This window comes from Ranitomeya imitator, chromosome 5 (genome assembly GCF_032444005.1).
Source record: "Ranitomeya imitator isolate aRanImi1 chromosome 5, aRanImi1.pri, whole genome shotgun sequence".
Lineage (NCBI taxonomy): Eukaryota > Metazoa > Chordata > Amphibia > Anura > Dendrobatidae > Ranitomeya > Ranitomeya imitator.
Genome location: NC_091286.1, coordinates 342,318,879 through 342,343,583, shown reverse-complemented (window position 1 = coordinate 342,343,583; position 24,705 = coordinate 342,318,879). Strand labels below are relative to the sequence as shown.

General features: G+C 43.3%; 1 protein-coding gene across 2 annotated transcripts in view; it reads right to left on the bottom strand.

Moving 5' to 3' along the window:
* Positions 1–24,705, bottom strand: part of CEP162 (centrosomal protein 162) — a 256,920-nt gene that overhangs the window by 83,714 nt on the left and 148,501 nt on the right. For both annotated transcript variants that reach the window (XR_011312415.1, XM_069726421.1), the window contains exon 16: positions 6,541–6,653. Coding sequence is in view for 1 of the 2 variants with exons in the window: in XM_069726421.1 (XP_069582522.1) it covers positions 6,541–6,653 (113 nt within the window). In the remaining variant the exon portion in view is untranslated. The remainder of the gene's footprint in view (positions 1–6,540; positions 6,654–24,705) is intronic.

Genomic DNA, 24,705 nt, shown 5'->3' with positions numbered 1-24,705 from the left:
GATGGCTGCAGGCTGCTATTTTTAGGCTGAGTTTGGGAGTCAATATCCATAGACCCTTACCAGCCTGAGAATATCAGCCTCTAGCTGTCTGCTTTAGCAAGGCTGGTAGTCAAAAATGCGGGGGACCCAACACCGTTTTTTTCAATTATTTAAATAAGCATGGGGACCCCTATATTCTTGATAACCAGCCTTGCTGACAGCTGTGGGTTTCCAGGCTGGTTATCAAAAATACAGGGGAACCCACTCCGGTTTTTTTAAATGTATTTATTTATAGAGCCGGCTGATAAATACGCCCATCAGTCGCCGCCTGCTCTCACTGTTAATAGTGTTAGCAGGTGTAGGCTGATGGGAGTAATAGTCCTATCAGCCGCCACCTGCTCTGGCTGTTATCAGTTGAATATACAGTGGGGCAAAAAAGTATTTAGTCAGTCAGCAATAGTGCAAGTTCCACCACTTAAAAAGATGAGAGGCGTCTGTAATTTACAATTTGTTTGTTTCTGACCAAATGCTTATTTTCCACCATAATATGCAAAAAAAATGATAAAAAAAACAGACAATGTGATTTTCTGGATTTTTTTTTCTCAGTTTGTCTCCCATAGTTGAGGTCTACCTATGATGTAAATTACAGACGCCTCTCATCTTTTTAAGTGGTGGAACTTGCACTATTGCTGACTGACTAAATACTTTTTTGCCCGACTGTAACTCTCAATATTCTCTACTGCTCGCACTGATTGCTGGCAGAGCAGGGAAGAATGACCCCGATGCCGGGGGAACAGCGCCAACTGTACTGGTGCTTCCCATGCACCGTTACATATGGCACGGATTCAGCACACGGTTGACACACCTAAGGATATTTAATCCCTTAGTGACAGAGCCAATTTGGTACTTAATGACCGAGCCAATTTTTGCAATTCTGACCACTGTCACTTTATGAGGTTATAACTCTGGAACGCTTCAACGGATCCCGCTGATTCTGAGATTGTTTTTTCCTGACATATTGTACTTCATGTTAGTGGTAACATTTCTTCGATATTACTTGCGATTATTTATGAAAAAAACGGAAATATGGTGAAAATTTTTAAAATTTAGCAATTTTCAAACTTTGTATTTTTATGCCCTTAAATCAGAGAGATATGTCACGAAAAATAGTTAATAAATAACATTTCCCACATGTCTACATTACATCAGCACAATTTTGGAAACAAATTTTTTTTTTTGTTAGGGAGTTATAAGGGTTAAAAGTTGACCAGCAATTTCTCATTTTTACAACACCTTTTTTTTTTAGGGACCACATCACATTTGAAGTCATTTTGAGGGGTCTATATGATAGAAAATAACCAAGTGTGACACCATTCTAAAAACTACACCCCTCAAGGTTCTCAAAACCACATTCAAGAAGTTTATTAACCCTTTACGTGCTTCACAGGAACTGAAACAATGTGTTAGGAAAAAATGAACATTTAACTTTTTTTTTGCAAACATTTTAATTCAGAACCATTTTTTTTATTTTCACAAGTGTAAAAACAGAAATGTAATCATAAATTTTGTTATGCAATTTCTCCTGAATACGCCAATACTCCATATGTGGGGGTAAACCACTGTTTGGGCGCACCGCAGAACTTGGAAATGAAGGAGCGCCGTTTGACTTTTTCAATGCAGAATTGGCTGGAATTGAGATCAGACGCCATGTCACGTTTAGAGAGCCCCTGATGTGCCTAAACAGTGGAAACCCCCCACAAGTGACACCATTTTGTAAACTAGACCCCTTAAGGAACTTATCTAGATGTGTGGTGAGCACTTTGAACCCCCAAGAGCTTCACAGAAGTTTATAACGTAGAGCCGTGAAGATAAAAAAAATCGCATTTGTTTACACAAAAATGATCTTTTCGCCCACAAATTCTTATTTTCACAAGGGTAACAGGAGAAATTAGACCACAAAAGTTGTTGTGCGATTTCTCCTGAATAAGTCGATACCCCATATGTGACGGTAAACCACTGTTTGAGCGCACCGCAGAGCTTGGAAGTGAAGGAGCGCCGTTTTACTTTTTCAATGCAGAATTGGCTGGAATTGAGATCAGACGCCATGTCACGTTTAGAGAGCCCCTGATGTGCCTAAACAGTGGAAACCCCCCACAACTGACCGCATTTTGGAAACTAGAGCCCCCAAGGAACTTATCTAGATGTGTGGTGAGAACTTTGAATTCCCAAGTGCTTCACAGAAGTTTAGAATGCAGAGTCGTGAAAATACAAAAAAAAATTTTTTCCACAAAAAAGATTTTTTTAGCCCCCAAGTTTTTATTTTCACAAGGGTAACAAGAGAAATCGGACCCCAAAAGTTGTTGTCCAATTTGTCCTGAGTATGCTGTTACCCCATATGTGGGGGTAAACCACTGTTTGGGCGCACGGCAGAGCTCGGAAGGGAAGGAGCGCCGTTTTGGAATGCAGACTTAGATAGAATGGTCTGTGGGCGTTATGTTGTGTTTGCAGAGCCCCTGATGTACCTAAACAGTAGTAACCCCCCACAAGTGACCCCGTTTTGGAAACTAGACCCCCCAAGGAACTTATCTAGATGTGTGGTGAGAACTTTGAATGCCCAAGTGCTTCACAGAAGTTTAGAATGCAGAGTCGTGAAAATAAAAAAATATTTTTTTTTTCCACAAAAAAGATTTTGTAGCCCCCAAGTTTTTATTTTCACAAGGGTAACAGGAGAAATTTGACCCCTAAAGTTGTTGTCCAATTTATCCCGAGTACGCTGATGCCCCATATGTGGGGGTAACCCACTGTTTGGGCGCACGGCAGAGCTCAGAAGGGAGGGAGCACCATTTGACTTTTTGAGCGCAAAATTGCCTGTCGTGTTTGGAGACCCCCTGATGTAACTAAACAGTGGAAACCCCCCAATTCTAGCTCCAACCCTACTCCAACACACCCCTAACCCTAACCCGATCCATAATCCTAATCACTAACCCTAACGATAATCACAACCCTTACCCCAAAACAACCCTAATGTCAACCCTAACTATAACCCTAATCAAACCCCTAAATCCAACACACCCCTAATCCTAATCTCAACCCTAACCTCAAACCTAACCCTAATCCCAATACACCCCTAATCACAACCCTAACCTTAACCCTAATCCCAAACCTAACCCTAATCCCAAGCATAACCCTAATGCCAACCTTAACCCTAATACCAACCCTAATCCAAACCCTAACCCTAATCCCAACTCTAACCCTAACTTTAGCCCCAACCCTAACCCTAAGGCTACTTTCACACTTGCGTCGTTTGGCATCCGTCGCAATCCGTCGTTTTGGACAAAAAACCGATCCTGCAAATGTGCCCGCAGGATGCGTTTTTTGCCCATAGACTTGTATTGCCGACGGATCGTGACGGATGGCCACACGTCGCGTCCGTTGTGCACTGGATCAGTTGTGTTTTGGCGGACCGTTGGCACAAAAAACGGTCAATGTAAAGTTTTTTTGTACGTCGCGTCCGCCATTTCTGACCGCAGCATGCGTGGCCGTAACTCCGACCCCTCCTCCCCAGGACATAGATTGGGCAGCGGATGCGTTGAAAAACTACATCCGCTGCCCACATTGTGCACAATTTTCACAACGTGCGTCGGTATGTCGGGCCGACGCATTGCGATGGCCCCGTACCGACGTAAGTGTGAAAGAACCCTAACCCAAAATTTAGCCCCAACCCTAACCCTAAATTTATCCCCAACCCTAACACTAAATTTAGCCCCAACCCTAACCCTGAATTTAGCCCCAACCCTAACCCTAAATTTAGCCCCAACCCTAACCCTGAATTTATCCCCAACCCTAACCCTAAATTTAGCCCCAGCCCTAACCCTAGCCCTAACCCTAATTTTAGCCCCAACTGCTCTTCTCCTGCCGGCCGGCAGATGGCGACAGAGAATTACATCAGGGGACAGAGAATTACACTTTGCTTTTTTTTTTTTTTTGCGGTCGCCGGTAAACAGTTAATTACCGGCGATTGCAAAACAGGGGTCGGTAAAACCGACCCCGATCATGTTCTTTGGGGTCTCGGCTACCCCCGGCAGCCGAGACCCCAAAGATTCTCCCGGTGCCGGCCGGCGCACTGCGCCCGTCATTTTGAAGATGGCGGCACCCATCGGGAGCCATGAGGAGCACCGGGGGAGACAGGTAAGTATTGGGGGGCTACCTGGGACCCCATTTCTCTGTCCTTTGATGTGCGATCACATCGGAGGACAGAGAAATTAAAAAGAAATCGCGGTTTTTTTTTGCGATTGCCGGTAAACGGTTAATTACCGGCGATCGCAAATGCGGGGTCGGTAAAAAAACCCCCGAATCATGTTCTCTGGGGTCTCGGCTACCCCCGGCAGCCGAGACCCCAGAGAAAATCCGACTCTGGGGGGCGCTATTTACTTTTTCCACAGCGCCGTTAATTAACGGCGCTGTGGTTTAAGTACCCTTAGCGGCCGCCGTTAAAAGGCGTATCGGCGGTCGTTAAGGGGTTAATACCTACTACTGGTAATATAGGGACTGTTTTTCTGTCTGGTTACATAATATTTACTGTGGTTATTTTATTGACCTTTTTCTCGATTGGGCTCTTGTTTAGGACACTAACATTGATGTATTACTCTGTAAAACTACATGGATTCAAACCTGGCTGTATTAACTTATATATGTATTTGAGGCATTATATATTTTCATTACTCAGGTGCCTAAACCTTCATATACTGTATGTATATTAATCTACAATATTTTATCCTACTGAGGAGATTATGGTTTTAATTAATTTTAATCTTGGACCTTTACTGTGTCAATAAAATATATTTTTTGTATTTAGAGGTGTGCACTTATTTCTGCATTACTTTTCCTTTCTCTCATTATCCATGGCTTCCAGACATCAGGCAGTAATAGCCTGCAAAGGATTCTCTACAAAGTATTAAAAGCGAACATTTTATTATTTGTATAATTATTTTTAAGCCCCTGAAATGAGAAGGCTTTGTAAAAAAATTGCAATTCCTAAAAAATCCTTAAAGTCTATATTTCAATTGCAGCTCAGTTGTTTCATTTTAATCCATTCACAACGCAGCCAATTTCCGTTTTATTTTTCCTCCCCTTCTTAACAGCGCCGTACTTTTTTTTTTAATTTTTTTTTTACTTTTTTGTCCACATAGACATATTGCAGGATGAGTTGGACTTTTAAATGATACCATTCATTTTACCACATAGTGTACTGGAATAAATTCCAAGAAAGAGTAAAAAATTGTGAAAAAAATGCAACTCTGACATTGTTTTTTGGGGAACTGTTTTTACGGTGTACTTTTTGTGGTAAAAATGGCTTTGCAATATGATTGTGCTCGTCAGTATGATTTCTGCGATACCAAACCGGTTGTTTTTTTTAATTATTTCAGTGGTGAAAATAAATAGGACGTTTGTAAAGAAAAATTGGGGGGGGTGTCACCATTTTCCGAGACCCATAACTTTTTCATTTGTTGGTCAATGGAAGCTGTGTGCATGCTTAATTTTTGCAGGCATGACAGTATTGTAATTGATACCATTAGGGATAGATATGATATTTTGATTGCTTGTTACAGCGGTATTGCAGCAACAAAAAAACAACAATGTAATTTTGGTATTTTTGATTTTTTTTCTTTTACAATATTTAGATATTGGGTATTATATTTTGACAGATCAGAATTTTCTGAACTTGGCGATAACACGTGTATTTTTTTATTAGATTTATTTTTAATGGGAGAAAAGTGCTGTGATTTGTACTCATGGTTTATTTTTTTAATTTTTAAAACTTTTTTTTTTAACTTTTCACTGTTCTTGTTAGTGGGGACTAGAAGCTGAGATCATCTGATCTCTTGTGCTATGCACAGCTATGCCAGAGCACTGATATATATAGCAAAAATCACGGCATTGCTGTATATAGCAAAAATCATGGGCCCCTCTAAATCCTGGACCTCGGCAGGGTTTTAAAGGAGCTCCTTAATGACAAGCACGTAGATTTCCAGCAGACCCCTTGCAGTCAATGCAAAACATGATCATGACTTGTGGTAAATGCCTCTGTCAGCGTTTGACAGTAGCATTTAACAGGTTAACTTCGCTCTACCTGTGACTGTTAGAAGAAGGTCACACAAATGGGCCATACACCTGCTTCCAAGTGGTGCCGTACAAATAGTGGCACGCAGAGCCCAAATCACAAAGATTTAGTCACTGTCCAAATTTTTCTGGACCGAACTGTACATGTAAATAATCTGGGAAAATGTAAATATAAAATAAAGAAATGTAAATGTTCCCTCTGTAAAGAAATAAAATATTTTATTGGAAAAAAAAATGCAACAATAAAAAAAATGGCTGTATATCAAGGGGTTTATATGATAAGCCAGTGTTTCCTTTGATTGCATCCACCATACTGTGATTTCTCTGCTGAAAAAAGCTTTTAAAGATTGCTTGTGAGTAGCACAGGAGTAGAAATGGTGGTGGATAATATGCATTACTCATTATGCTGCACTTGTTATTACATACATTCTGTCAACTCACCTTAATGAAATAAGCTCGGCTCTTAATGCCTCGTTTTCCTGAAACATTTGCTGCTCATTCTGTTTATTCTTAACTTGGAGGTCTTTGACTTGATTATAGAGCCTTTCATTTTCCTGGAAAGATGGACAGGAAAGTCAGGGAAGAAGAAAGCTTTTATACAGTTAAGTTTTAGCCCATTTACTACATTCACAGAAAATCTAGCATGATAACACGTTATTTTTTTTCTCTAGACAACAAATCAAAAGGAAGAAGCGCGGTATTGGAGTGCAGCTTTTGCAGGAATACGGTAGTTTGTGATTGCCTTGTCACATTGGCAGAGGAAGAACAATAGAAATGTCCATAGTTGACCCCACTTTACAACCTACACCCATCAATTATTTCATCTAGGGGTGCGATGAGCAAATTGACATCACAGGTGATTCACAAAATAATATACTATTGGGCGGTGGAGAAAAAAAAATGTTTCCACTAAAATATTGTTTTAACCCAAGAATTTCTATTTTTTACAAGAGGTAATAGTTAAAAATGGTCCAAAAATGTGTTTTACAATTTCCTCTGAATGTGGCAGTATCCCATATGTACAGTACTGTTTGCCCACATGACGGAGCTTGGGAGGGACGGAGTGCTATTTGACTTTTGGAGAACAGATTTTCCTAGAATAGTTTGCGGACTCCATATACAGAGCCCCACCTCAAGTGACCCCATTTTTCCCCATGCTGTAGAAACGATCAGCCTGCAAAAAGTGATTGTCCCTTAGTGGGACTAAGTAAAAAAGTTAAAAAAAAAACTTTTTTTTTTTTTTTTTAAGAATTGTAAAAATATTTAAAACAAAAAAATAAAAAATAATAAGAAAATATGAAAATATATTGCATCTATAAATAAATATTTGAATGAAAAAAAACATATAAACAATAAAAGAACACATATTTGGTATTGCCGCATCCGCAACGACTCAACCTATAAAACTGTAACACTAGTTAACCGCTTTACGAAACATCATTAAAAAATAAAAAACAATGCAAAAAACAATGCTTTATCATCATACCGCTGAACAAAAGGTGGAATAACAAGCGATCAAAAAGACAGATACAAATAAACATGGTACCACTGAAAACGTCATCTTGTCCCGCAAAAAACAAGCTGCCATACAGTATCATCAGCGAAAAAATAAAAAAAGTTATAGCTAGTTATAGTTATAGCGATGCAAAAATAATTATTTTGTCTATAAAAAACTTTTTATTGTGTAAAAGTGCCAAAACATTAAAAAAACAAAATAAATTAGGTATTGCTGTAATCGTGCTGACCCGAAGAATAAAACTACCATATCAATTTTACCACAAACGGAACAGCATAACGGCGCCCCTGTCTCCCCAAAAAAGAAAAATCGTTAATTGCTTTTTTTTTTCTTTTACTTTCTGCCTTCCAAAAATTGGAACGGAAAGCGATCAAACAATGTCATATGCCCGAACATGGTACCAATAAGAACGTCAACGCGTCCCGCAAAAAACAAGTCCTCACATGACTCTGTGGGCCCAAATATGGAAAAATTATAGCTCTCAAAATATGGTGATGCAAAAACTATTTTTTGCAATACAAAGCGTCTTTTAGTGTGTGACAGCGCCAAATGTAAAATCCTGATATTAATCTGGTATCGCTATAATCGCACCGACCCGAAGAATAAAGTTGTCTAATCACTTATTTCGCATGAGGAATGGCGTAAAAAAAATTAAAACCAATTCTTCACCTGCTGTTGATTTTTTTCATTCTGCTTCCTAAAGATCACAGTAAGGCTCGGCGCACATTTATCCTGAGCTCTGCGCTTCCATCGGGGTTTCCGTGTAAATCTCTGAAATACATGATTCAGATGGAACCTCTGGTGGAAGATTACCTATAATGAGGCAGATGGAGGCACTGTGGAAGCCGTCTGGCCTGGGATCCGGCGGTGTCCGTCTTTTTAGGACTGCATAAAAGTGCTGTTGGCCACAGTTACACTACCGTTCAAAAGTTTAGGGTCACTTAGAAATGTCCTTATTTTTGAATGAAAAGCACAGTTTCTTCCAATGAAGCCAACATTAAATGATTCACAAACACACCCTATACATTGTTTATGTGGTAAATTCTAGCTGCAAACCTCTGGTTTGTAATGCAATATCTTCATAGGTGTATAGAGGCCCTTTTCTATTATAACCTGGTGGTCAGGACAATAATGGACGAGCTCTGGAACGTGGGAACTCTGCTGACCGCAATCCCTAATCCTATCAAACACACTAGAAATAGCCGTGGATTGTGCCTAACGCTCCCTATGCAACTCGGCACAGCCTAAGGAACTAGCTAGCCCTAAAGATAGAAAAATAAAGCCTACCTTGCCTCAGAGAAATTCCCCAAAGGAAAAGGCAGCCCCCCATATATAATGACTGTGAGTAAAGATGAAAATACAAACACAGAGATGAAATAGATTTAGCAAAGTGAGGCCCGACTTACTGAACAGACCGAGGATAGGAAAGGTTACTTTGCGGTCAGCACAAAAACCTACAAAAAGACCACGTAGAGGGCGCAAAAAGACCCTCCGCACCGACTCACGGTGCGGAGGCGCTCCCTCTGCGTCCCAGAGCTTCCAGCAAGCAAGACAACAATAAAAATAGCAAGCTGGACAGAAAAAATAGCAAACCAAAGAAATACAAGCTGGAACTTAGCTTCTGCTGTGAAGACAGGTCACAAGAACGATCCAGGAGTGAACTAGACCAATACTGGAACATTGACAGGTGGCATGGAGCAAAGATCTAAGTGGAGTTAAATAGAGCAGCAGCTAACGAATTAATCTCGTCACCTGTGGAAGGAAACTCAGAAACACCCACCAGAGGAAGTCCATGGACAGAACCAGCCGAAGTACCATTCATGACCACAGGAGGGAGCCCGACAACAGAACTCACAACAGTACCCCCCCCCTTGAGGAGGGGTCACCGAACCCTCACCAGAGCCCCCAGGCCGACCAGGATGAGCCAAATGAAAGGCACGAACCAGATCGGCAGCATGAACATCAGAGGCAAAAACCCAGGAATTATCTTCCTGACCATAACCCTTCCACTTGACCAGGTACTGGAGTTTCCGTCTCGAAACACGAGAATCCAAAATCTTCTCCACCACATACTCCAACTTCCCCTCAACCAACACCGGAGCAGGAGGATCAACGGATGGAACCACAGGCGCCACGTATCTCCGCAATAACGACCTATGGAACACATTATGGATGGCAAAAGAAGCAGGAAGGGCCAAACGAAATGACACAGGATTGATAACCTAAGAAATCTTATACGGACCAATGAAACGAGGCTTAAACTTAGGAGAGGAAACCTTCATAGGAACATAACGAGACGACAACCAAACCAAATCCCCAACACGAAGTCGGGGACCCACACAGCGCCGGCGGTTAGCGAAACGTTGAGCCTTCTCCTGGGACAATGTCAAATTGTCCACCACATGAGTCCAAATCTGCTGCAACCTATCCACCACAGTATCTACACCAGGACAGTCCGAAGACTCAACCTGCCCTGAAGAGAAACAAGGATGGAAACCAGAATTGCAGAAAAACGGCGAAACCAAAGTAGCCGAGCTGGCCCGAATATTAAGGGCGAACTCAGCCAACGGCGAAAAGGACACCCAATCATCCTGATCAGCAGAAACAAAGCATCTCAGATATGTTTCCAAAGTTTGATTAGTTCGTTCGGTTTGGCCATTTGTCTGAGGATGGAAAGCCGAGGAAAAAGACAAATCAATGCCCATCCTTGCACAAAAGGATCGCCAAAACCTCGAAACAAACTGGGAACCTCTGTCAGAAACGATGTTCTCCGGGATACCATGTAAACGAACCACATGCTGGAAAAACAATGGCACCAAATCAGAGGAGGAAGGCAATTTAGACAAAGGTACCAAATGGACCATCTTAGAAAAGCGATCACAAACCACCCAAATGACCGACATCTTTTGAGAGACGGGGAGATCCGAAATAAAATCCATAGAAATATGCGTCCAGGGCCTCTTCGGGACCGGCAAGGGCAAAAGCAACCCACTGGCACGAGAACAGCAGGGCTTAGCCCGAGCACAAGTCCCACAGGACTGCACAAAAGAACGCACATCCCGTGACAAAGACGGCCACCAAAAGGATCTAGCCACCAAATATCTGGTACCAAAGATTCCAGGATGCCCAGCCAACACTGAACAATGAATCTCAGATATAACTCTACTAGTCCATCTATCAGGGACAAACAGTTTCTCCGCTGGGCAACAATCAGGTCTATCAGCCTGAAATTTTTGCAGCACCCGCCGCAAATCAGGGGAGATGGCAGACAAAATTACCCCCTCTTTGAGAATACCCGCCGGCTCAGGAACACCCGGAGAGTCAGGCACAAAACTCCTTGACAGGGCATCAGCCTTCACATTCTTAGAGCCCGGAAGGTACGAAACCACAAAATCAAAACGGGAGAAAAATAACGACCATCGAGCCTGTCTCGGATTCAACCGTTTGGCAGACTCAAGATAAGTCAAATTCTTGTGATCTGTCAAGACCACCACGCGATGCTTGGCTCCTTCAAGCCAATGACGCCACTCCTCGAATGCCCACTTCATGGCCAACAACTCAGGATTACCAACATCATAATTACGCTCAGCAGGCGAAAACTTTCTAGAAAAGAAAGCACATGGCTTCATCACCGAGCCATCAGAACTTCTTTGCGACAAAACAGCCCCTGCTCCAATCTCAGAAGCATCAACCTCAACCTGAAACGGGAGCGAAACATCTGGCTGGCACAACACAGGGGCAGAAGAAAAACGACGCTTCAACTCCTGAAAAGCCTCTACAGCTGCAGAAGACCAATTGACCACATCAGCACCCTTCTTGGTCAAATCAGTCAACGGTTTAGCAACAGTAGAAAAATTAGCGATGAAGCGCCGATAAAAATTAGCAAAGCCCAGGAACTTTTGCAGGCTCTTCACAGATGTCGGCTGAGTCCAATCGTAAATGGCCTAGACTTTAACAGGGTCCATCTCGATAGTAGAAGGGGGAAAAATGAACCCCAAAAATGAAACCTTCTGAACTCCAAAGAGATACTTTGACCCCTTCACAAACAAGGAATTCGCACGAAGGACCTGGAACACCATTCTGACCTGCTTCACATGAGACTCCCAATCATCCGAAAAGACCAAAATATCATCCAAATACACAATCAGGAATTTATCCAGGTACTCTCGGAAGATGTCATGCATAAAGGACTGAAATACTGACTGAGCATTGGAAAGCCCGAATGGCATAACCAGGTACTCAAAATGGCCCTCGGGCGTATTAAATGCTGTTTTCCATTCATCGCCTTGTTTAATACGCACAAGATTATACGCCCCTCGAAGATCTATCTTGGTGAACCAACTAGCCCCTTTAATACGAGCAAACAAATCAGACAGCAACGGCAAAGGATACTGAAATTTGACTGTAATTTTATTAAGAAGGCGGTAATCAATACAAGGTCTCAAAGAACCATCCTTCAAAAAAAGAACCCTGCTCCTAACGGTGATGACGACGGGCGAATATGGCCTTTCTCCAAGGATTCCTTTATATAACTCCGCATAGCGGCGTGTTCTGGCACAGATAAATTGAACAATCGGCCCTGAGGAAACTTACTACCAGGAATCAAATTAATTGCACAATCGCAATCCCTATGAAGAGGTAGGGCACTGGCTTTGGGCTCATCAAATACATCCCGATAATCCGACAAAAACCCTGGAACTTCAGAAGGAGTGGAAGACGAAATAGACAAAAATGGAACATCACCATGTACCCCCTGGCAACCCCAGCTGGACACAGACATAGATTTCCAGTCCAATACTGGATTATGAACCTGTAGCCATGGCAACCCCAAAACGACCACATCATGCAGATTATGCAATACCAGAAAGCGGATATCCTCCTGATGTGCAGGAGCCATGCACATGGTCAATTGGGTCAAATACTGAGGCTTATTCTTGGCCAAAGGCGTAGCATCAATTCCTCTCAAAGGAATAGGATACTGCTAGGGCTCCAAGAAAAAACCACAGCGCCTAGCATACTCCAAGTCCATCAAATTCAGGGCAGCGCCTGAATCCACAAATGCCATAACAGAATAGGATGACAAAGAGCAAATCAGAGTAACGGACAATAGAAATTTAGACTGTATCGTACCAATGGTGGCAGACCTAGCGAACCGCTTAGTGCGCTTAGGACAATCGGAGATAGCATGAGTGGAATCACCACAGTAAAAACATAGCCCATTCCGACGTCTGTGTTCTTGCCGTTCAGCTCTGGTCAAAGTCCTATCACATTGCATAGGTTCAGGCCCATGCTCAGATAGTACCGCCAAATGGTGCACAGCTTTACGCTCACGCAAGCGTCGATCGATCTGAATGGCCAAGGACATAGACTCATTCAGACCAGCAGGCATGGGAAATCCCACCATGACATCCTTAAGGGCTTCAGAGAGACCCTTTCTGAAGATTGCTGCCAGGGCACATTCATTCCACTGAGTGAGCACAGACCACTTTCTAAACTTCTGACAATATATCTCCGCTTCATCCTGACCCTGACACAGAGCCAGCAAGATTTTCTCTGCCTGATCCACTGAATTAGGTTCGTAATAAAGCAATCCAAGCGCCAGGAAAAACGCATCAACATCACGCAATGCCGGATCTCCTGGCGCAAGGGAAAATGCCCAGTCTTGAGGGTCACCACGTAACAAAGAAATAATGATCCTAACTTGTTGAAAAGGGTCACCTGAGGAGCGAGGTTTCAAGGCAAGAAACAATTTACAATTATTTTTGAAATTCAAGAACTTAGAGCTATCACCAAAAAACAAATCAGGAATTGGAATCCTAGGCTCTGACATCGGATTCTGAACCACAAAATCTTGAATGTTTTGTACCCTTGTATTGAGATTATCCATCCAAGAGGACAGACTTTGAATGTCCATATTTACACCTGTGTCCTGAACCACCCAGAGGTAAAGGGGAAAAGAGAGACAAAACACACTGCAAAGAAAAAAAAATGGTCTCAGAACTTCTCTTATCCCTCTATTGAGATGCATTAGTACTTTGGGCCACCTGTACTGTTATAACCTGGTGGTCAGGACAATAATGGACGAGCTCTGGGACGTGGGAACTCTGCTGACCGCAATCCCTAATCCTATCAAACACACTAGAAATAGCCGTGGATTGCGCCTAACGCTCCCTATGCAACTCGGCACAGCCTAAGGAACTAGCTAGCCCTAAAGATAGAAAAATAAAGCCTACCTTGCCTCAGAGAAATTCCCCAAAGGAAAAGGCAGCCCCCCACATATAATGACTGTGAGTAAAGATGAAAATACAAACACAGAGATGAAATAGATTTAGCAAAGTGAGGCCCGACTTACTGAACAGACCGAGGATAGGAAAGGTTACTTTGCGGTCAGCCCAAAAACCTACAAAAATACCACGCAGAGGGCGCAAAAAGACCCTCCGCACCGACTCACAGTGCGGAGGCGCTCCCTCTGCGTCCCAGAGCTTCCAGCAAGCAAGACAACAATAAAAATAGCAAGCTGGACAGAAAAAATAGCAAACCAAAGAAATACAAGCTGGAACTTAGCTTCTGCTGTGAAGACAGGTCACAAGAACGATCCAGGAGTGAACTAGACCAATACTGGAACATTGACAGGTGGCATGGAGCAAAGATTTAAGTGAAGTTAAATAGAGCAGCAGCTAACGAATTAACCTCGTCACCTGTGGAAGGAAACTCAGAAACACCCACCAGAGGAAGTCCATGGACAGAACCAGCTGAAGTACCATTCATGACCACAGGAGGGAGCCCGACAACAGAACTCACAACACTTTTCCAATAACCATCACTCCAGTGTTCTTATGATACTTTGTGTTTGCTAACTGTGTAAGAAGGCTAATGGATGGTTAGAATACCCTTGAAAATCCTTGTGCAAGTATGTTAGCACAGCTGAAAACAGTTTGGCTGATTAGAGAACCTACAAACCTGACCTTTGAGCTAGTTGAGTATATGGAGCATTACATTTGTTGGTTCCATTAAACTCTCAAAATGGCCAGAGAAAAGCATAGTTGCTTACCGATAACGGTATTTCTCAGAGCCCATGACAGCACCACCAGAGAGAGGGGATCTGCCCTTCAGGGACAGGAAACCTATAGGATAAAAGGGCGGTACCTCTCTCCTGCGTCAATTTGGTTTACAGAGCAGAGATCCTCCAGGTTAGTGACAACAAGAAAATATACACCTTTAACATATAGCTTAACAGGATTACACCGTGTCTATAATAAAAAATACACACTTCGTATAATAAAGTGCTCAGCACACACGTGATAAAGGGGGGAGTAAGCAGGTGCTGTCATGGGCTCTGAGAAATACCGTTATCGGTAAGTAACTATGCTTTTCTCAATCCCCCATGACAGCACCACTAGAGAGAATTTCAGAGATTGTTGCTTAGGGAGAAACCACAGCCTGCAAGACCCTTCTTCCGAAGGTTAAGTCAGATGAAGAGGCTAGGTCTAAGCGGTAGTGTCTAAAGAAGGTTGAAGGTGATGACCAGGTGGCCGCCTTACAGATTTTGTCTATTGATAACTTCTTGTAGAGTGCGCTTTGAGCCCCTCAGGAACTGTGTTTCCAGTGGACGAGTACGCCAAGGCTATCACATCTGTTATCCAGCAAGCTATAGTGCTTTTGGAGGATTTGAGTCCTTTTCTAGGTCCCTGAAAACAGATAAAGAGAGACCCTTCCTTCCTATGCTGTTGGGTGGATTCTAAGTATTGTACTAGACACCTTCTCACATCTAATGTGTGGAATTTTTCTTCTTTCTTATTTTTAGGATTTGGGCAGAAGGAAGGAAGGATTATGTCTTGGGACCTGTGAAAATTAGAGGCAACCTTGGGTAGATAAGCAGGGTCTGTTCTTAGGATTACCCTATCATCCATGATTTGTGCAAAGGGAGGATTTGCAGATAGAGCCTGGAGATCACTTATTCTACGGGCAGATGTTAAAGCTGTGAGAAGGGCCGTTTTAAGTGATAAAGTTTTAAGTGGTATCGAATCTATGGGTTCAAACGGGGGTTCTGTTATAGCTGACAATACTAAATTTAAGTCCCAGGTTGGTAGTCTTTTTATGTTTATGGGTTTAGATCTTACAGCAGCGTTAATAAACCGTGTTACCCATGGATTAGCAGCTATATTCTCACTGTATAACGCCCCTAAAGCCGCTATTTGCACCTTTAAAGTGCTTACCGAGAGGCCTAGATCTAACCCGTTTTGTAGGAATTCTAACACTTTAGCAACTGGGACCCCATCTTGTAATTTTACCCCAAAGGTGGACAGAAACTTTTTCCAGGTTTTGCCATAGATTTTAGTTGTTACTGTTTTCCTACTTTTCAATAGTGTGGAAACTAATTTATCCGAAAACCCCCTTGCCTTTAGTAGTGACCTCTCAAGTTCCACGCTGTCAAGTGGAGACTCTCTGACTGGGGGTGGAGCACCGGTCCCTGCGATAGGGGATCCGGAAGAACCCAGGGATCGTGATCGATAGCATCCTCAGCCAGGAAAACCAGGTCCTTTTGGGCCAGAAGGGGGCTATTAGAATGAGCCTCGCCCTGTCCTGTCAGATTTTTCGTAGAACTGCCGGGGTGAGCATAGGAGGGGGAAAGGCATATGAAAGACCTTGAGACCAGGGAATCGTGAATGCATCCAGTGCCCAAGGGCCCCCCTGGGGTCTAGAGAACAAAATTCTTTTACTTTTCTGTTTTCTACACTGGCAAAAAGGTCTATTACAGGGACCCCCCATAGTTTGGTGATCTGATCGAAGATGCTTTGATTCATTGTCCATTCCCCCTGTTTTAAATAGGTACGGCTTAAAGGAACTCTGTCACCTGAATTTGGAGGGAACAATCTTCAGCCATAGGGGCGGGGTTTTCGGGTGTTTGATTCACCCTTTCCTTACCCGCTGGCTGCATGCTGGCTGCAATATTGGATTTAAGTTCATTCTCTGTCCTCCATAGTACACGCCTGCGCAAGGCAAGGCTACCACTACTTGATTGTTCGAGAAAACCCGGACATGATGCCCCTGTAGACTGTGAAGGAAGTATGATAGAGCGCGGCTCACCGCCCAAAGTTCTTTTTGGTTTGAGGACGCCCCGTATTCTTGACCTGTCCAGACTCCCTGAGTGATACTGTTGCCCAGGTGAGCTCCCCACCCCGTGGGACTCGCATCCGTGGTAACTATTTGACGAGATATGTCTATTACCCAAGGGACCCCCTTTGATAGGTTGTTGGAATCCAACCACCAAGCTAGGGAATGAATAGTGTCTGAATTTAGAATTATACAGTTAGGGCCAGAAATATTTGGACAGTGACACAATTTTCGCGAGTTGGGCTCTGCATGCCACCACATTGGATTTGAAATGAAACCTCTACAACAGAATTCAAGTGCAGATTGTAACGTTTAATTTGAAGGGTTGAACAAAAATATCTGATAGAAAATGTAGGAATTGTACACATTTCTTTACAAACACTCCACATTTTAGGAGGTCAAAAGTAATTGGACAAATAAACATAACCCAAACAAAATATTTTTATTTTCAATATTTTGTTGCAAATCCTTTGGAGGCAATCACTGCCTTAAGTCTGGAACCCATGGACATCACCAAACGCTGGGTTTCCTCCTTCTTAATGCATTGCAAGGCCTTTACAGCCGCAGCCTTCAGGTCTTGCTTGTTTGTGGGTCTTTCCGTCTTAAGTCTGGATTTGAGCAAGTGAAATGCATGCTCAATTGGGTTTAGATCTGGAGATTGACTTGGCCATTGCAGAATGTTCCACTTTTTGGCACTCATGAACTCCTGGGTAGCTTTGGCTGTATGCTTGGGGTCATTGTCCATCTGTACTATGAAGCGCCGTCCAATCAACTTTGCAGCATTTGGCTGAATCTGGGCTGAAAGTATATCCCGGTACACTTCAGAATTCATCCGGCTACTCTTGTCTGCTCTTATGTCATCAATAAATACAAGTGACCCAGTGCCATTGAAAGCCATGCATGCCCATGCCATCACGTTGCCTCCACCATGTTTTACAGAGGATGTGGTGTGCCTTGGATCATGTGCCATTCCCTTTCTTCTCCAAACTTTTTTCTTCCCATCATTCTGGTACAGGTTGATCTTTGTCTCATCTGTCCATAGAATACTTTTCCAGAACTAAGCTGGCTTCTTGAGGTGTTTCTCTGCAAATTTAACTCTGGCCTGTCTATTTTTGGTATTGATGATGGGTTTGCATCTAGATGTGAACCCTTTGTATTTACTGTCATGGAGTCTTCTCTTTACTGTTGACTTAGAGACAGATACACCTACTTCACTGAGAGTGTTCTGGACTTCAGTTGATGTTGTGAACGGGTTCTTCTTCCCCCAATTAAGTATGCGGCAATCATCCACCACTATTGTCATCCGTGGACGCCCAGGCCTTTTTGAGTTCCCAAGCTCACCAGTCAATTCCTTTTTTCTCAGAATGTACCCAACTGTTGATTTTGCTACTCCAAGCATGTCTGCTATCTCTCTGATGGATTTTTTCTTTTTTTTCAGCCTCAGGATGTTCTGCTTCACCTCAATTGAGAGTTCCTTTGACCGCATGTTGTCTGCTCACAGCAACAGCTTCCAAATGCAAAACCACACACCTGGAATCCACCCCTGACCTTTCAACTACTTCATTGATTACAGGTTAACGAGGGAGACGCCTTCAGAGTTAATTGCAGCCCTTAGAGTCCATTGTCCAATTACTTTTGGTCCCTTGAAAAAGAGGACGCTATGCATTACAGAGCTATGATTCCTAAACCCTTTCTCCGATTTGGATGTGGAAACTATCATATCGCAGCTGGGAGTGTGCACTTTCAGCCCATATTATATATATATATATATATATATATATATATATATATACATATATATATATATATATATATATATATATATATAAAATTGTATTTCTGAACATGTTTTTGTAAACAGCTAAAATAACAAAACTTGTGTCACTGTCCAAATATTTCTGGCCCTAACTGTATGTCCTTCTAGATGTCTCTTTAGTGTAATCTGATTCCTCAGAATGTCCCACTGGAGGTTTCTCGTGTGGATCTGTGCCCAGTGGATTGCTGGGAGGCAGGCAGACAGGAACCCCAGTAATGACATCGCCCCTCTTAAGGTCATATGAGGGTTTGAGCAAGCTTTTGAGACTAGATCTAATATTTTTTGTTTTTTTTCTGGTCTGGAAGACGACATTCCTGTGTTATCGAGTCCAAAGTTAGGCCCCAAAACTCTGGAACTCTGGTCGGTTTCGATTTTTGGAGATTTAGAAGCCAGCCTAACTTTGCTAGAGTTTTTATCACTCTGTCGCATTCTTGACGACAGTGTTGAGCTGAATTGCTGACAATTAGAAAGTTGTCCAAGTATGGTACTATTAAAATGTATTTTTCTCTTAGATGGGCCATCATTTCTGCTATCAGTTTGGTAAATATACGGGGTGCCACTGAAATGCCAAAGGGAAGAGCTTTGTACTGGTATTCCCTTACTTCCCCTCCCATGACCACTGCTAATCTGAGGTATTTCTGGGAGTTCTTGTGGACTCTCATATAATGCTGCACAAATGTTGATTATGGCCCCAAAAGATGCTCCATAGAAACATTTGCCCCATATGCGGCTGCTGCTGCGATAAAAAAAAAAAAAAAGACATACTCCCCTCTAGTCGCTCAGGCCCCCGGCACTTACAATATTCACCTGTCCCCGTTCCACCGCTGTGCGCTGCTGTGTCTTCCGGGTCCTCTAGCTGTGACGTTCAGGTAGAGGGCACGCACTGAACACGTCATCGCGACCTCTGACCTGAACGTAACAGCCAGAGGACACGGAAGACGGAGCGGCGCCCGACAGTGGAACGGGGACAGGTGAGTGTCATGCAATGCTCACCCTCCCCAGTCATACTCACCCTACCGGCGTGGTCCCTGGCAGCTTCTCCGATGCGATGGTCTTCAGCAGCTTGTTCCGGTATTCAGCGGTCACTGGTACCGCTCATTAAAGTAATGAATATTCGCTCCGCCCCTATGGGAGTGGAGTCACGTCCATATTCATTACTTTAATGAGCGGTACCACGTGACCGCTGAACACAGGAAGATCTGCCGCCTCCCGGAGACCATCGCATCGGAGAAGCTGCCAGGGACCGCACCGGGAGGGTAAGTATGATGTGACAGCTGTCGCTCTCCCTCCTCCGCCGACCCAATGGGACAATGACTCGAGTATAAGCCGAGGGGCACTTTCAGCCTAAAAAAAATGGGCAGAAAATCTCGGCTTATACTCAAGTATATACGGTATATACAATTTGGCCAGTAGTTGAATACTTCAATACAGATGTCCCCAAATTTTCTGCTGATGAAACTCTGATTCATCTCAAAGGGAGGCTAAAATTTCGACAATACTTTCCCAGTAAGAACGTCAGGTACGGAATTAAACTGTACAAGCTGTGCAAAAGTACCTCAGGGTACACCCATAGATGTTGGGTCTATAAAGGGAAGGACATCCAGATTGACCACCCTGTCATGGGGGGTGAGTGGGAGCATTGTGTGGGAATTGCTGAACCCACTGCTGGATAAAGATTATCACCTCTACATAGATAACTTTTACACCAGCATCCCACTCTTTAAGACATTATCTGCCAAAGGTACATGTGCATGTGGCACAGTGCAAAAAAATCAGAGAGGCCTCCTTAAGCAGTTACGGTAATTGGGAAACTGCTAAGAAAGGGCGAATACAGAGCCCACTGCAGCGACAACATGCTGGTGGTCAAGTATAAGGACAAGAAGGAAGTCCTTATCTTGACCACTATACACTGTTACAACATCTCCCTTTTCACTGTCCGAGGAAGCACAACAGAAAACCCAAGGGCAGATTGTATCTTGAATTATAATAAGATCATGGGGTGTAGATCTCTCAGATCAGTTCCTCAAACCATACAGTGTCATGTGAAAAGCAAAAGTATAGTATAAAAAGTTGGCCGTGCACATTGTACAGGTGGCACTGTACCATGCTTTTGTGCCGTTTCGATGTGCAGGCAATATGGGGGACCTTCCCCCAGTTTCGGAAGATAGTCATCCAGGGTGCAAGTTTGGCAGTCAGGAAGGTGAGTGTCCCAGTACTTCTGAAACTGATGGCGCCTGTAATGTGCCAGGTTAACATTTTCCCGGTGAGGTTACCCAAACTACGAGGAAGGGAAGAACACAAAAAAGGTGCAAAGTGTGCTCCAAAAGAGGAGTGGACACAATATATCAATGTGAAACCTGCTGAGAAACCTGGCCTTTGCATTAAGGATTGCTTCATAGTGTACCACACATCCATGAATAGTTAAAAATTGTTTTTATCCTGTTAAGACAACATGTTAAGACAACATTTATCCTGTTAAGACATATTCTGATGTACTCCGCACAACTTTCTATGGTTAAGGCACATCAGGGGCTCCGCAAACACGACATGGCATCCGCAAACACGACATGGCATCCACTATTGATTCCAGACAATTTTGCGTTCAAAAAGTCAAATGGTGCCGTTTCCATTCTGTGCACCCAAACAGTAATTTTCCACCACATATTTGGTATCGGCTAACTCCCTATATAACAAGTTTTGGGTTCCATTTTCTCCTGTTAGAATTGTGAAAATAAAACGTTAGGGGCTAAAGCAACATTTTTATGGTAGAAATGTGATTGTTTATTTTCACAGATCAATGTTAAAAAAATTCTATGAAGTACCTGCGGATTCAAGATGCTCACCACATGTCTAGATAAGTTTCGTCAGAGGTGCAGCTTCCAAAATTGGACACTTACATACGCTATCGATTCCAGCCAATTTTGCATTCCAAGTCAAACGGTGCTCCTTCCCTTCCGAGCCCTGCACCCAAACAGTAGTTTTCCACCACATATGGGGTATCGGCGTACTCAGGAGAAATTACACAACAAATTAAGGTGCAATTTCTCCTGTAACCCTTGTGAAAATACAAAATTTAGGGCTAAAGTAGTATCTTTGTGGGAAAAAGTAAAATTGCCATTTTTTCCTTTCACATTGCTTGAATGAAACACCTGAAGGGCTGAAGGGTTAATAAACTTCTTGAATGTGTTTTTGAGCAGTTTGATGGGTGTATTGTTTAGAACGGTGTCACTTTTGAGTATTTTTTGTCACATAAGACCATCAAAGTAATTTCAAATGTGAGGTGGTCCACAAAAATGGTTTTGTAAATTTGCAAATCAACATAAACAATTGCTACACTGCACATTGTGAAGCAGAGTGCCAGAGTGAAAGCCACCAACGTTCCCACTGCAAAATAGAGCTGCTGAAATGTAAAAATCTTCAGAAACCTCTAATGGTCCCACCACATTTTATGCATCGTGTCAATAATATTTTGTTTCAATTAATAGTTCTTTTTTTTTTTTGGGGGGGGGGAGGGGGGGGGGGAGTAAAAAATCTTCACTGAAAATCTTTAGCAAGTCTGTCCTTTGCCTGTGTGCACATAGCCTAATTTTTTTTTTTTATAAAACTTTTAGGATTCCAGTTATGTTAATAAACATAGATACAGGAGTTCCAATAAAAAACAAAATAACCATCTGAGGAAAGAATTTTGGAAAGGTTGAGGCTGGGTTCAGACATCAGTTTTCATCTTCAATGATTTTCACATATGAAAAATTAAATAAATTACAAAGCTTCTTCTATCTATTGCAGTATTAATTACAGACAGCTAGTGTTGAGCGATACCTTCCGATATCCAGAAGTATCGGTATCGGATTGGATCGGCCGATAACCAAAAAATATCAGATATCGCCGATACCCGATACCAATGCAAGTCAATGGGACACTTTGCTTGTCTGTGTGTGCGGGCGGGATCTGTACGGGCCTGCCGGGGATCTGTGCGGGGGCCAGCCGGGTCTCTGTGCGTGTGTGCAGGCATCGTCCGATGGGACTACAAGTCCCATCGGACGATGCCTGCTACACTGACAGTGATTAACACATTAGCCAATGATGGGACAGTAGTAGTCCCATCATCCGCCTAATGTGTTGAATGAAAAAACAAAAACAAAACACATATATACTCCATACAGTAAATACATACTACATACATTACATTCATACATTACATACAATACATACATATAGACATACAGTACATTAAACATGGAGTTCATACTCACCATTACTTGTCACTTTGTTCCCCGAAGCCAGTGTCAACCTGTAAAAAAGATTAAAATAACAAACAACCAATATACTCCCTGTCCGCAGAAATCCACGAGTGTACCACGACAATCTCCCGTGGAGAACAGCAGCAACAGCTGTTGCGACTGCTCTCTAGGGGCTCCAGGAATACAATGACGGGAGGAAGGTATCCTTCCACACTGTATTCCTCCGCCGCTGTAAAAAAAAAAGTCCCTAGTCTCACTTATGGCATTGCTGGGTGAGAAATTTTCCCACGCAGCAATTGTCATAAAGTGACACTTTGAACTTCAGTAACCTCAGTGATGCACTGCAGGAGCCATTGTCTCCTGTTAGTGTGTCACTGAGGGTCCTATAGAGCAGTGACATCACCCGATGTCACTGTTCTATAGGGGAGATCGTCGTGGGACCCTCGTTATTAATTGGACTACGGTGGACAGGTAGTATACGGTTTATTATTTTACGTTTTTTGCAGCCGGGGGGGAAGGGGAGGGGGTCAATATCCATGGCCCCTCTCTAGGCTATAAATATCAGCCCGCATCTGTCTGCGTAGCTTTTCTGGCTATAAAATATTGGGGGACCCCAATGTGATTTTTTTTTGGGGGGTCACCCTATTTTAATAGCCAGTAAAGGCTACGTAGACAGCTGCGGGCTGATATTCATAGCAGGCTACAAATATTGGCCCCCGGCCGTCGGCTTTCCCCCTCTGGCGCAGAAAACTGCGCGGGAGCCCATGCCGTTTTTTTCCGATTTTTTTCAAATTAGCCCCTCATTAAGGCCTCTTTCATACTTGCGTCGGTACGGGTCCATCGCTATGCGTCGGGCCGACGCACGTTGTGAAATTTGTGCGCGACGTGGGCAGCGGATGCAGTTTTTCAACGCATCCACTGCCCATTCTGAAGTCCGGAAAGGAGGGGGCGGAGTTTTCGCCGCGCATGCGCGGTAGAAAATGGCGGACGCGATGGCCAAAAAAAGTTCACTTGAACGTTCTTTCGTGCTGACAGTTCGCCAAAACACGACGGATCCGTTGCACGACGGACGCGACGTGTGGCCATCTGTCGCGATCCGTCGCTAATACAAGTCTATGGGTAAAAAACGCATCCTGCAAGCACATTTGCAGGATCCGTTTTTTTTCCGCTGGATCCGTTTTTTCTCATAGAGTTGTATTAGCGCTGGATTGCGCCTGATGGCCACACATTTCATCCGTTTTATGCATGATCCGTCAAAAAAGCTGTTTCCGGCAGACGGAGAACACATACAGAGGAACGGTTTTTCTGTCCTGAGAAACAGATGTGAAATGATGAATCCGGCCTCCGAATCCGTTTTCTCATGCATGTTTCCATTCAAATCATGCACATTTTCCGTTTATTTATTTATTTCCAAAAACTGCATCAAAACTGCACCAAAAACTGCATCAAAAACAGCATTAAAGGGAACCTGTCACCCCGTTTTTTCAGTAGGAGATAAAAATACCGTTAAATAGGGCCTGAGCTGTGCTTTACAATAGGGTATTTTTTGTCCCCTGATTCCCTACCTATGTTGCCGAAATACCTTACAAAAGTGGCCTTTTCCGCCTGTCAATCAGGCTGGTCAGGTCAGATGGGCGTGGTCACAGCGCTGTTTCTCCCACACATCTTGCTTATGTTCCCGTTGGTGGCGTAGTGCTTCTCGCATGCGCAAGTGCCGAATGCACTGCGCAGCTGTAGAAAAAGAGCGCGCTCGCCGCTATTCAGCGGTTTCTCGGTGGGCGCGGCCATCTTCCTGAGGCCGGACGTGCGCAGATGGAGTCTCCTGCTTCCCGGGGCTTCAGGAAAATGGCCGCCGCGATGTCCATCTGCGCACGCGCGGCATCCCGCGGCCATTTTCCTGAAGCCCCGGAAAGCAGGAG